This window comes from Benincasa hispida, chromosome 6 (genome assembly GCF_027475165.1).
Source record: "Benincasa hispida cultivar pf3 chromosome 6, pf3_genome.v1.1, whole genome shotgun sequence".
Lineage (NCBI taxonomy): Eukaryota > Viridiplantae > Streptophyta > Magnoliopsida > Cucurbitales > Cucurbitaceae > Benincasa > Benincasa hispida.
Window position 1 is genome coordinate 13467380 of NC_143483.1, and position 14631 is coordinate 13482010.

The following is a 14631-nucleotide window of genomic DNA, read 5'->3' on the forward strand; positions in this document are numbered from 1 at the left end:
GGTTAGAATGCGATGACCAATGTGGTACTTAAGTGGATTGGCTCACCCACCCCAATAACTATCTTTTTGGGATGTGGTTCTCTAAAGTGCTTAAGTACCTAACAAATGTTAGGCCTTCGATTGAGTTGTTAAGAAATATGTGGAAGAGTGTATGTCAAATGAACAAATCTTTTGATGGATAAAGCCAAAGGGCATGATGTGATCTTAGTGTAGTAGTGGATAGATTGAGCAAGTATGCTCATTTTTTGGCCTTTTCAAATTGTTTATGGATGTCCTCCTCCGTTGTTGATCTATTATGGGGATTATTGCACTTCGAATGCAACATTGGACCAACAGATGCGATAGAGATGTTGCCTTTTGTAGATAAGAAGAGAAGGGATGTAGAGTTTCAAGTCGGAGAGTGGGTATTACTGAAGTTGCATCCTTATCGCCAGATCTCAGTGCGACAAAAGAGGTGTGTGTTTGTCTCCCAAGTATTATGGTCCATATCAGGTTATTGACATGGTGGGATTAGTAGTTTATAAATTGGAGCTTCCATCAATAGTGTCAATCCATCCAGTATTCCATGTTTCGCAACTTAAAAAGATGATGGGACAACCAGAAGGGAGGTCATCTGTAGATCCTTTAGTCAATGAAAACCATACCTGACTGATCATACCTAGCTAACTGAACAAGAGGTTGTATTGGGTTCTCGACCTCAATTGTCTCGTCGGGGGCGTGAGGTTTTGGTGAAATGGAAAGGGTTGCCGAAACACGAGGCTACTTGGGAGGTGTTGGATGATTTTCAAAAATAATTTCTGGAATTCTACCCTGAGGACAAGGTAAAGGTGGAGGAGAGAGGTATCGTTAGGCCTCCGATTGTACTGCAATATCAAAGAAGAAAGAATAAGGGTAATATGGAAAAGAAGAAGTTACGGCGGTTAGAGGGGTTGGGGACCACAATTAAATGACTTTCAATTCGGTTGGGAGAAGTTCTTGTTTAAAAGTGGAGGGAAGCGGAAAAGGAGAGGACATTGAACAACTGAACATTTTGGGTGAGGGAAGTTGAGCTCTCCCGTTTGTTGGATGTTCGGGCTAGATTGATCGTGTAGGGGCGATAGGAGAGTATTGCTCATCGTCTACTTCATCTACTAGACGATCATGTAGTAGAGCAAAGGTGATCGTGTAGTAAATGTAAACGATCGTGTAGGAAGGGAGAGTGATCTTACAGAGGATAGGCGTGATCGTGCAGTTGCTGTTTGTCTGTCATCCCGTAGCGAATTATATGTAAAATCATTTAGCGAAACCTATATACGATCGCGTACTCACAATCTATCAATAAATAAATTCTAAATGATCTGATTCCTATCACATCCCAACCAAATAAACTCAAAGTGGAAAAGTTCTCGAGAACACATTCTTGAGCGCACCTTATTATAACCATCTTGATGAGTAGCCTGTACATGTTTATACTAAAAAAGTGTTCGGACCCAAAATTTCGAAGAATTGAATCTTAAAAAAGGACATATTTGGATCAACTTTCTAAGGACTTAAAAGGCTGAAATTTGCGTCGAATTTGGAAGTTGGGTTCTTCAAATTTCTCAACTATGCAATTCAATACTCGCATGGTATATTTGGAGTACATAACCCAAACATCTATGGACAAATGGATTCAGACAGGACATCATTTTGGGATAAATTAAGGAGTAAATTACAAAGAATTTCAGCAAAGTAATTAAACAGAGGCGCTTCAATAGAGCTTTATCCTCGTGTGAATGGCACTCCTGCAGATCGGACATGTCTGGAGGTCTTGTCCACATTCACAACACGTCTGTAATGAAAACAAACACACAAACATTCATTATTCAGAACATTTGACCTTGGATTCTTGATTCATGTTCTTCCATAATAGTTGAAAGAAATTGCATAGATCTCACCTGGTGTCCACAGCCAAAAGCCATGTCCTTTGGATTGCTGAGGCAAATGGGGCAGACCTGTTCAAAATAAGTACAATCTTAGCCTTTCCACTAGACAAGCTTGTTAAAAAAAAGAAGTATCTATACACCGCGGAAGGGATTTTTTTTGTTGGTAACTCATCCACCGTTATTGCACAGATTCAGAAGTAAGAAAATAAGGGTGAAATAGCATAAAATATCAAAAGAAAATAATTAAAAATTACTAAGCATTCAAGAGGTTCGCTCTAGTCGAGAAAATATGTTTTAACCATTTGAGATACGTTCAGATAGGCATTCGAGAGCTTTGTGTTTTTGTCCCTATTACCATAATCTTCCTAGTTTTCCCAACTAAAGCTCCTAGTCCTAACAGTATCCTTGGATAGGGAATGAAGATCAAAGGAGCAAACTGAGGATCAAACTAGTGATAGTAGGGCCACAGTGGATTGCGTTGAACTTGGTTGGGAAAACAAATTCAGAAATCTAATGTAGGGATGCCAGGCTATCATCAAGTACCACATAAGAGTTGGGTTGAATGGAGGGAAGACTCGAACTTCATACATAGTCTAACATCTAATTTTGGAAACATGCCTACTAGATTGCTCTGATGGAGTAGTTTGATCTTTGATTTCAAGATAAAGAGTCTAGGCAAGCTAGTTATATTTGCTATTTTGTGGAACATATGGTTGCAAAGAAACGAAAGAATGCATTCTAACGTCTCTCTCTTTACATGGGTGTTTTTTTTTTTTTTTTTTTTTTTTTTCCGGGGTATGGTCTCATCACCTTTCAATGACAACTGCTTTTTTCATTTATTTTTTTTTTTAAAAAAATACTACTCTGATCAATAAATCAAATTCAGAAAGGATTGCCAGAACACAAACACCTTTTACCTATGTTATCAATTAGGCCAAATCTAAAAACATAGGGAGTAGAAAGAAATATGCCCAATGGTGGGAGCTTATGCATATAAAGGTCTTGAACATAATACTAAAAACATCATAACAATTTCTTGCAACAGCAAACATAGGAAACACAAACACAGTAATTGTTGCACGAGGCCAAGCAACAAGGATGCTCAATTTGAATTGAAGTTGAAGTGCAATTAGTATTCTTTTTGCACTATTCACTTTTTAGGAAAATGTCCTTTCTTTCAGGCTAGAAATTGCCCCCACTATGAAACTGCTATTACATTATACGCTGAACATGATCCGTTAGATTATAGAAAATAAGAAAAAGGGTGAAGAAAACATGCCAGACAAGATTAAAATTTAACTGACCTGGTTATCATAAGTTGAGCTTGCTACAGGAGGAGCTGTACTAGTCCTAGGAGGATTTCTCTGTTCGGGGAAAGAGGGCACACTTGGCTCATAATTGGAAGACCAGGTAGGCTTTGAACTACTAAAAGATTTTGAACTACTGAAAGAAGCTGCGCCATAGACAGGTGGAGGAAGTGCCACTCTCTGGGGAGATACACCCTTGCGACCACTGCTCAAGCAAACAAAACGTCATCATTAGAAAAGAACAGTGACATAAGGATTGTTTCTGAGACCTGTTTCTAAAAATTTTTATAAAACGGTTCTGAGAGAAAAATGTTTCCCATTTGATTTAACTTGATATCTGCTAAGGAAAGATGTTTGTAATTCTGTGTTTCTGACTTCTTTTCATTTTATTAATAAAAAAGAAGCAGAAAAGTATCTCTTACCCCAAAATATCAAGTTCTATCGTAGCTTTGTACTGGGAGGGAATCTCCATTAATGCTGCAAGAGCAAACTCGGTTTCTTTCCGAGACGTCGGTATATTCTTCGACATAATTTCAGTGAAATTTACAAACTAGAGAGAGAGATAGAGAGTTAATGAAAAATATAAAACAGAACCTCCGGCAGCAGAGGAAAAAAGAGGAACATATAACAACTGCAATGTAGCATCCGTGAATACTTGTATATATATACATAGATCAAATGCATATGCAAGCATTTATGTGGGCACACACATGTAGGTATGTCTGTCTGCATGTAAAGATGGATGTACTAACCTGAAAATTATCAAATGCACGTGATGGGATATTGTCGTCAAATTCTCTCATCATATCCCAGGGGCCATCCCCGACTCCAACTAAAACAATTGAGAGAGGGAACTTGCTGCAGTGAAATGAAAGCATATGTTATTATTGCAAGGACAAAAGTGCTTAAAGCTATAAGAGTAAAGAGGGGAGCAGGAGGAATGTAAGAACCCCATTTTTACCTTGCTTCGACAATGGCATCAACAGTCTTCTGCTCCTGTGGACTAAGCTTCCCACGTTCTGTATCTACACTTCTAGTCACCTGAGCATAGGGGAACACTTTTAAAAGACATGAAGAAGCAAACAGATAATCTGGCAACTTAAACACAAGCCTGAGCAAGACAAATGTAGACGAGGTGAGAGCATAGAGACTCTTAGGTAACACTAATAAGATTCCCAACCCCCCCACATTCCGTTGGACATTCTATATACATGGGATTGAACTAGCCCAAAGGCTAGCATTTGCAAATTCGACACCAATGTAAGATAATATAAAAGGCATCTTTTATCTCATACTTGAAGCGATGGGTATTTTGCGCACAGCTGAGCTTGTGCAATAAATCTACATTTAAAATGCATATTTATTCATCCTAAGGTATGGGTTAGTTAATCTCATAGGTTACACAAACCCAGGTTTTGGAGAACCACCTTTTATATTACATACTAATCTATACAAATCGCTAGCTCACAAACTAATCACAAGCTCACCAACTAGACATCTTTTTATGACCTATTTGAAAAATTCACATACATTCTCAACTTCTGCATGGTAGACTTTTTAGACTCAGACTTATTAAAAACATGGGCAAAACATCCCAACGATGTGAAGTCATTCTATTAATTTTTATTATCATAGAGCCCTGTACATACTGACAGGGACACCACCAGCATTTTTTTTTCTGAGGTTCTAGAAGAATGTCAGTCCCTCTACATTCCATTTTCCATCCTTTGACATTTTCTTTAGAAATACTATATAGTGGCAGCAACCAGAAGTAATAGTAGTAGTAGAAGAAACGGAAGTTCCTCATTTCGTTTAACACCTCCCCTAGTACATAACTCAACCTATTAGAAGCAGGGAATCAGACATTTAGACCTACCTGTCCATCTGCAATTATTAGCAAAACATGGTACTGACCACCACTCTGCTCGACAATGGTCATGGCCATTTCAATAACAGGTGCAAACGAAGTTGGTCCTACCACAAAGCCAGGATCAGATTCCATATCAAAGAGACTAAGTCCTACAAATATAAGGAAGGGAGCGTAGATGTATAAAACAAACCTGCAAGTCGTAGATGTGGAGCAATTTCTTGGTAACGACTTAATACTTCTTCAAATCCATTGCAAAACCTCTCCTCCGGGAAGAAACTGAAGACATCTTGATCATGAGTTGACGCTGCCAATTCAGAAAAGTGAGCATCAGCATTTTTTTTTTTTTTTAATTCATCAAGAGCTTTGCAAAGAAAATAAAAGATACCAACCATCTCCAAACCCAAAGCAGGGAATTAAGTTATCGTCGTCAAAAGCAGCCAATGTCTTTCCAATAATTGATATTGCCTGTTGATAAGGATTTGGCTGGTCTCCAATGTGATGTAGACTTCGTCTATTAAACGACCTTGCACCTATTTGAAAATATAAAGGTCAAATTAGAATGTCCCACCAACAAATAAAAGACCATATTTTGCAAGTTAGGGCACAGAAATTAATGTTTCACCTGTCCACTCATTGCTCTTGGTGAAATCAATGCCAACAATAAGATTGGAAGACTCAAGGCCAGCACGCGCAAGAGCTTCTGTTACCTAAAAAGGACGGAAGATTACTTCACCTCTCTGAGGCTCAGTTTGATGATGATTTTATTTCCAAAAGTTAAGCTTTTTCTCTACCAATTTCTACTTTTCAAAAATGTTTTTAAAATCCGAGTTCAGAAAATGAAAAACAGGTTTCTAAAAATTTCTTTTTATTCACTTTCGGGAATTTGGCTCGAAAGTACAAAGCTAGCAACTAAGCACATGATTTAAAGCAAGAAACTAAAAACACGAAGCTTTCCCTTTTTCCAAAAAGAAGAAAAGCAAACACCCCCAAATTACAGCATCGCTTTTCATTTAAGAACGCTCAAATTACTTGAAGTTCCTTAATCTAAAAAAGAAATAACAGATTTAACAGATGCACATTAAGTCCAAATAAGAAAATTCAATGAATACAGAGACGAAGCCATCAATCTCCACTCCACAAGGGTAAAATATGTATCCATCCCTATTCAAACCCTAAACCCATTTACAAATTACCTCTTCTAAAGAATTGTAATTATCAGCAATCCTCGAGTATCTTCTATCCAACCTCCTGCCATTATCAACGTTCCCATAGCACTCTTGAGAGGATGTATAATACTGCTGAGAAGGATAGGATTGCTGAGGCACATAACTCGGGGTCTCATGTCCATATGACGATCGAGAATACCCACCACCACCCCATGAGGAAGAAGAAGTTGAGCGATAGGGCGAGGCCTCCTTCGAACTTTTGGCCCCCATAAAGCAGAACAAAGAAGTCTCTACAGAAGAACCCAACAAAATCCTCCTCTATGAATCTCAAATGCAAGATATAAAAAATAGTAGGCAACTCAAAAATTCAATCTGCAATGAATTGTCACAATAACGTGGACAGAAGAGAAACTACACCTCCTAATTAAATACTGCAGACGCGTGTAGAAATTCAAGGACGAAGTGTCTGGGAAAAAATTGAATTGAAAAACGTATTCAAAAATCAAAACAAATGGCGGCACCTATGACTTGTTCACTCAAAACCGTAAAGCCCAGCCGACTCAGAAGATAGACTTATCTGTTAAGTTTCTTCAATAACAAAGTCTAATCTGAAGACAACTCAGCCATATCCCTCAATTTACCAACAACGAAAACAGCCAAATAAAGAAAGTAAATAAACACAAAATTCACTGAGCACAGCACAACCTAAACAAAATTAAAGAAGCCCCCCGAGAAAATCATTAGTGGGTTTGTCTAATTTTTCATCAAGATTGAGTTATGCTCCCAGCATTGCAAATTTTCAATCACTTCAAGCCAATAATCATTGGATAATCGAAGACCCAAATCCCAAATTCTAAAAAGTGGCTAGAAAAAGAAAGAGGCATTGTAACAAACACCTAATGGGCGATTTCTCAGATTTGATACAAAACATAACAACAATACCTCAGCAGGGAGCAGATGGAAACAAAAGCATCCTGAAGTCTGAAAGAGATTAAAATGGATGGAGGAGTTGAACCAGTTGGGTTTGAATGGCGGATTTGAAGCGAAACAGTGGAGTTTTGTAAAGTGAGGATGTCTTTTAAAATACGGGGGTTTCGGTTTAAGCGAAGCACATGATTGATTGTTGAATGTTGCGTCTAAAAATTAAAGAAAAATAAATAAAGAAGGGGTCATTATTGAAGAAATCCGATGCCTTTATAATAAAAAGTTGAAAAACTTTAGCGCAATTTTAGCTGCTTGAAGTGGATATTACCCCATACAACATGCTTGCCACCATGAGATCTGCTGATTAGGACACTTTGGTCCCATGAAAGTCTACCTTGCTTTTAGATACCCTCTACAAATCCTGGAAATTTATTTTAAGCCATTTAACAAAAAAAAATAAAAAATAAATACGATTTGATAACACTACTTTCATCTCCAAATTTTTTTTTGTTATCTAATTTTTACCAATTATTTAAAAAATCAAACCAAATTTTGATAACTAAAAAAAAGTAGCATTTAGAAAATGTTGTTTTTGTTTTTGGAATTTGGGTAAGAATTCAACATTGTGCTTAAAAAATATACAAATCATTGTAAGAAATGTAGACGATATAGGTTAAATTTTTAAAAACAAACTCCAAAAATAAACTTGTTGTCAAACGAAGCCAAAGTTTTCATCTTCCACAACTCACCCCTTTTAAACAATTCATTGAGATAGTTTTTCGTCCTTTTTGGTCGAGATCAACCACTGAAATTTAAATAAAAAATTAAGTCTTTTCATCTTATATTCAATCTATCTTGTGTGCTTTTTTTTTTTGTTAGATTAGGATGAAAATGTAAATCATATATTTCTCTAAATCTTACCTAATCTTTCCAAATTTTGATGTTTCCCAAATTTAAAATCACATTGTGATAACCTTTTAGAAAATTTATTTGGATAATTGGTAAATCTATTTAAAAATTCAGGTAGAAAAAAAAAGCAAAAGATTTCAAGTCTGTTTTGATTGACTTAAGGAAAAGGTGTTTTTCAAAAAAATCATTTTTATTTAAACATTATTGATTTTAAAAAAAAACTAATTAAAATACGTTTGAAAAGTTGTTTTAAATAGTTGTCAAACACTCTCATTTCTTCTAAAATGACGTGTTTTTTAAAATTAAACACGGGGGCTAGTTGTAAAAGATTATTTAAAGGATATTTTTTACCATATTTTACCAATTTTATTTTTTACTTTCAAGGTGGATTCCAATGCTTTTAGGGTTAAAATCACTTTTAATATATGCATTTAAAATCAATTTTGATGATTTGATTTTGGCCTTATATAAGATAGTCTAGTCCCCGTAAGAAATAGAATTATTAAGACAAAATTCGAATAATTTGGTTTTGACAAACGATACATAAAACTTTTCAAAACTATTTACAAATATGACCTTATTTACTTTGTGGTATGTGATTGTTATTCAAATGATGAATCACTTGAGCCCTTTTAATAAATGTGTTGTTTTTTTATCTTGAAAATCATCTTTATTTATCATGTTTTTCATCTTTTCTACTAAACACTTACATTTTTAGCTAAATTTTAGAAATAAAAATAAATTTTAAAAAATACTACTTTTTTTTTTTTTTAGTTTTCAAAACTTTGTTTGATTTTTTAAAACACCCTTACCAATTAGATAATAAAACAAATGAATCCATAAGCAGAATTAATGTTTCTAAGTTAAATTTTCTAAAATAAAAAATTAAAATCTATATGGTTATCAAACAGAGTTTTAATCATCATGTATTTTACATTTTCTTCTTTTACTATTCTAAATTGTAAGTAGCTATTTGAATATAGCTCAACTAATTAAAATATTCCACCAAAATTGCATGTCAAGGTTTTAATCATAAAATTTAAAGTATTTATAATATGTTTTTAAGTTTTAAATTTTTTGCTTATTAGTTCTTGAAATTTAAAAGGCTCTAATAGCTGTCAAAACTTTAAATTTTGTGTTTAAACCGATTAAACATTTTTAAACAATTTTTAAACAATTTTGAAAAAAATGAAAATCAATTTTATGGCTACTATGTAAAAGAATTTAAAAGAACTATAACATACAAAATTGAAAATTCATTGTATTTATAAGATATTTTTCAGGCTTATAGACCTAATAAACACAAATCTAAAAGGTCAAGAGCTAAACTAGTGATTTTAAAAAAATTGTCATTTAGAGGATGTTTGGAGCATTGAGCTGAGTTGAAACAACCTAGCTCAATGTTTGGTCATTAATTGAGAAACTCCATATTTCACTTTTTCTCTCTCCTTCCAATGTTTTCCAATGACTCCACCTACTGGCCACCATTAGTGACCAACTTCGATGACATGCTCTGACGATCAGACCATCTTCAACAATAACCATCATTAATGACATGCTTTTGATGACCGCTACCTCTCGCGCCCAAACTTCTATAACCACCTCGAATGACTATCTCGGCTAAGACTGAAGGAAATAAGACATGAGGATTTCCATGAGCAGCGGAAGGATCGTTCCAAATTTCATTCAAAATTGAACATAAATAATTACAGTCACAAAACGGAAACTAATAGGTCATGCACAATACGAAATTACAGCATGCGTATAAGATAATCAAAGGAAAAATTATACATACCTTTGAAGACTTATTCTTCAAACTCCCTCGATCACGAACGCTCGTTCAGTCTCCAAGACAGCGATAAACAAACGGCGAACGCTCGAACATAACGACCGCAACACAGCACGATCAATAGCAACCACCACACGAACAACGCAAACACACAACGAACGGCCTCCAAAACCTCGAACTCAGTTGAGTTGAGTGAGGACACCACCACAATGGTTATCTTGATATTCTCAGTGTGAGAATCTAGAAGTGTGGGCTATGTATGGACTTGGTTAGAGAAAGAGACTAGAGGAACAAAAATCGTGTAGACGATTGAGTAAGTGGGAGATGAAAAATGTCTATCGTATAGATGAATGCTCAATCGTGTAGAAGAAGGCAGCCTATTGTATAGACAATGCCCTGCGATCGTTTAGCTACGACCAGCTAAGTGAACTATCATATAGTGACACTCCACGATCGTTTAGTCTCTCTATGAGCTATCATTTAGTGAAACAATTTCACTTGATAGTCTTTCCGTGAGTTTTCTTTCTGAATCAAACAACTCTAATTTTAAGAAAACATTTTTTCTTTATCTCACAGTTACCATAAAACCACCAACAACCTCCCACTTAATTGGTTATTAGAGAAAAATAGATAATTATCTAATAATTAATATTATTATAAATATATATGATAACCAACTTACCATATTATATTTATAACCTATAGTTTTAATATTTCATCTCATGAAACATATAAACCATAGTTTTTTTTTTCTATTTTATGGTACTTAATGTAAATCATATTTACATTAATCTTCCACTTGATGTATCTCATATATCACACCAATTATATCATATATAATCGAATTTTCTCTTGTCAACTTGAACATTTCAAATCAACACCAAGAACTGATTCTTAACTTGAATCCATTGAGCTACCAAGGGGACCTTATGGACCTGTAGCTTGATGCTTCAACGGTATGTGAATAACTGACTAAACTCTTTAGTCACGAGATCCACCATCCGTTAATTGTCGAGGCACTCCACTAAAGACCGACAATTGTACTCTCCTTACTACAAATATATTTTGTGTCCAATCAATCACTCAACAGTGCGATAACCCTTCATAGATCGCTCGTAAGTACAGTTGAGCCAATTTACCGTTATGCCCCTATAGTTACATCTAACTTCTTAAGTACCACTGATCCCTCTAATAACATAAGTCATAGTTTTACTATGACTGAGTCCTCTCTTCCAAAGAGAAGCTGTAGCCACTATGTTCATGACCCAGAATCAGCCCTTAAGAGAGCAATCTATCTACTTACTCCTGCTTCGGGGAAGGAATGAATTTCATCTTGTGTAACTAAGTTCCTAGCTCTCAAATCAGGAAAATCCCCAAAAAGATAGGCTTGTTGAGTTGGCAATCTGGCCACTCTCACCCATACTAATCAAAGAACTGCCCTCAAAGGCAAGAGTTCCCAAAACACTCAGCATTAAGATATGTCACCTATGGTCGTTTAGGTGAGATGTAACTTTCAAGTATCAACGGCGTTATATAAAGAGACTAGTCATCTCGTGGTTCGGTCTTATACAAACTCTTTATATAGGACACCTCCACTCGCATGTCTCCACATGAATGGTCAGGATCAACTATCTATAGTAGTTCACAACACTTATAAACCTCTACAAAGCGGGTCGTATCCGTAGTGTCACCAGGATCAAGTATCCCTTCTTAATCCTTATACTACAAACCTTTTTAGGTTATCACTTAAGGCATGATCCACTTGTATATCTCATATACATGCTTAAGTTTTCATGCAATAATCATGGAGCTTTGTTTATTGGTTATGAGTAATGCCAAATAAAATAACTCTTATTTTATTCATAACAATGTGTACAGTTTACAAACTATGAGACTCCGGGAGAATTAGGACACCAATCCCAACAAAGACCACCTCTAACAACCATCTCTAAGGACGACCACCTTCAATGTCCAACTCCACATGACTACCACCTCCAATGAGCAACTTTGACGACCACATTCGGTGAGTAAACTCCAACCATCAACTTCATCGATCATTTCTAACAACTAACTCTAACGACCAACTCAACCAATCATATGCTAGAAAAAGCAAAACAAATACAAAAAAACTTAGTCTATGAAAGTGTTTTTTTAAATACAAAATTGAAATTATTCGTTCATAGCGTTTAATAGTTGTCTTATATATAGTAGTTTATACCTCATTACTTTGTTTTTGGGTTCATCCAAAAAGTCTCATACCATTAGTGAGAGTTATTCTCCTTTATATACTCATGATCATTTCCTTATCTAGCTAATGTGGAACTTTGTTTGCATTCCTAACATTAGCATACATGCAAAATAAACCCTAGCCTACAATTTGACATAGGATGCCATAAAAAAGACCCTAAACAAGATGACCTACTTTATTGTGTGCATGTTATACTCATACACTCATATTAGGAGTGCAAGTGAAAACTGAAAAAATCGACCGAAATCGATTTTGGCTCGGATTGAAGATGGTTCGATTCGGTGATTTCGGTTTATATATCAAGAAAACCAAATATTTTCAATTTGTTCGGGTGTTTTTAGTATGAATAAAAAAAAAAGTTGATCCATCCATTAATACTTATATTAAAAATGTGGATTAGTTTACAATCGGATGAGTTGATTAAAGTGACTTTGGTGTAATTATAGTTTTAAACCAAAAGCTAAGTAAACAAAAATAACTACAAACAACTCTAAGTGGGGATGGAGAAGTAAGGGTAGGGGGATTCTTTATTAAACGAATCAACCATTCAATGGGAAGAAAGTCATTTAACGGGTGTTTAAGGTAAGGATTATGCTAAAATTATAATAACAACCTCTTACTACAGTATAAACTATTTTATAATTATCAATTAGCTACAGTCAATATTATTTCAAAACTCAAATTTGCTAAAGTATTTATTATTTGCTACAGTTTTTACTATTTTACATTCATCATTTTTTAATTATTTGTTACAGTGTTTACCATTTCCTCCTCAAACCAAAATAGCTTACACCTCAAATACATACTATAATAATCTAAACTCCAAACACAAACTATTATAATTTAATTATAATAATTTAGGATTATAATAACAATTCATTGTTCCAAACGTCCCGTAAGGTTTTTTTTTCTTTTCCAAAAAAGATAAAAGAATGGAAAAAACTAAGCAAAGATAATTCCTTGCAAGTAAACCAAATCCCAAAAATATTTATCGAGAATTTCACGAGGATGATGAATCAATTTTGTGTTCCCACTCAGCCCATGAAGTATGAACATCCATAAAATGGGAAAAAAAAAATGTAACATTTTTTTTTTTTATCGATTATATTATGTTAATGTTGATGAGATGAGATAATTAGTTTGAAAGGTTCATTTTTTTTCTTTTTTTAATTTGAACTTTCAATTTTATCCATTTCAATTATGAACTTCAATAAGTGGTATTCTTACATATAACATTTGAATAAAGACTAAATTATACAAAATGTTCTTGAATTTTGTACTTTGTGTCAAAAATACTCTTAAACTTTCAAATGCAACAAAGACTCTTACCGTTAGTTTTGGATGAAATTTGTTAAAGTTTTGTGTAAAACATACCTTTGAACTTTCAAAAGTTTCAAAACTGGTACCTTTAAACTATATATATATATATATAAAAAAAAAGGGTTAAAAAATATCCTTACTAGTATATGAACATAAACCATTGATATCGTTTTAGTTCTCTATTTCTCCTCCATCTCTTCTTCAATACCTTTTTTACTCTCATTTTGTTAACTGTTTGACATTTGTTTATCTAAATAATAATAAATATATAAAAATGCACACTTCATTTAAGGTAAATGGATTATAATAAAAAGAAAGAGAATAATAAAAGTACCAAGAAATTTTAGGACTTAAATGTTTAATAAAGTTGTACATCAGTAGTTGTATGTGTTTTCTTAGTCAAATAATTTTTTTTATTTGACTATTTATTTTTTGGTATGTTTTATGGAAGATAAAACATACTAAAAGATACAACTATTAGTTTAGGGTTTAAATTGATACAATCCTCAAAGTTCATATAAATTGATATTTGCCCAAACTTAAAACTTTAGTTTTAATTTTGGTTACTGAGAAAATTGTGTTAGACATATTTAAATAATAATATGTTTAATTAAAGTAAGAGCTATGTATATGGATTAATAATTTATCACATTGGGTTATTTTATCAAATTGTGCCCTATTATGTGATCTAATTAATTAAGATCCTAGATTCCTAATTGAGTATGGACTTAATGGGTAGAAGCTCATTCCTAGTTAATTAAGGTTTAATGGGAACCCTAATTGAACTAGTATATAAAAAGACCTTAGGGCTATGGTCCCCAATATACCAAAGCACTAATCCCATCTAGAGAGAGATCCCACTAAGGGCATTCGGAGTTTTGGTTGAGGAAAACCATAGTCATCCATCATCATCTTGAAGCTATCATCAATTTTACAATGGAATCTGGTATGTTATTTTTGACAATTTGACATGAATGATCTTAGAGTTTATCTATTCAATATAGATATAAAGAATTTATGCTAACAAGTGGTATCAGAGCATGAATTTCATGTTGGATTGTTAGTTTATGCATTTTCCATTGGCATTGTTGATTAAATTTTGGTTTCGGTAAAAAATTTAAAGAATTTTCTTTTAAAAAATGATCGACTTACTATAGCAGCGTTGTAAACTCATCAATGGTAGGATGGAAATCT

General features: G+C 34.1%; 1 protein-coding gene across 2 annotated transcripts; it reads right to left on the minus strand.

The window, feature by feature from the left end:
* Nucleotides 1-1543: 1543 nt before the first annotated feature.
* RGLG2 (RING domain ligase2) lies at nt 1544-7466 on the minus strand. Of its 2 annotated transcripts, none has more exons than XM_039035099.2 (12): nt 7190-7466; nt 6275-6537; nt 5704-5788; nt 5471-5611; nt 5272-5385; nt 5088-5185; nt 4173-4252; nt 3964-4069; nt 3634-3761; nt 3209-3416; nt 1917-1973; nt 1544-1810 (listed from the first exon to the last, which is right to left on the minus strand). In XM_039035099.2, exons 2-12 carry the CDS (start codon nt 6515-6517, stop codon nt 1730-1732), a joined length of 1341 nt encoding a protein of 446 aa, XP_038891027.1. In that variant the 5' UTR covers nt 6518-6537; nt 7190-7466; the 3' UTR covers nt 1544-1729. The 2 variants fall into 2 exon arrangements, with proteins under 2 accessions (XP_038891027.1, XP_038891028.1); XM_039035100.2 differs by having other exon boundaries at nt 6665-7196.
* Between the last annotated feature and the right edge of the window lie 7165 nt (nt 7467-14631).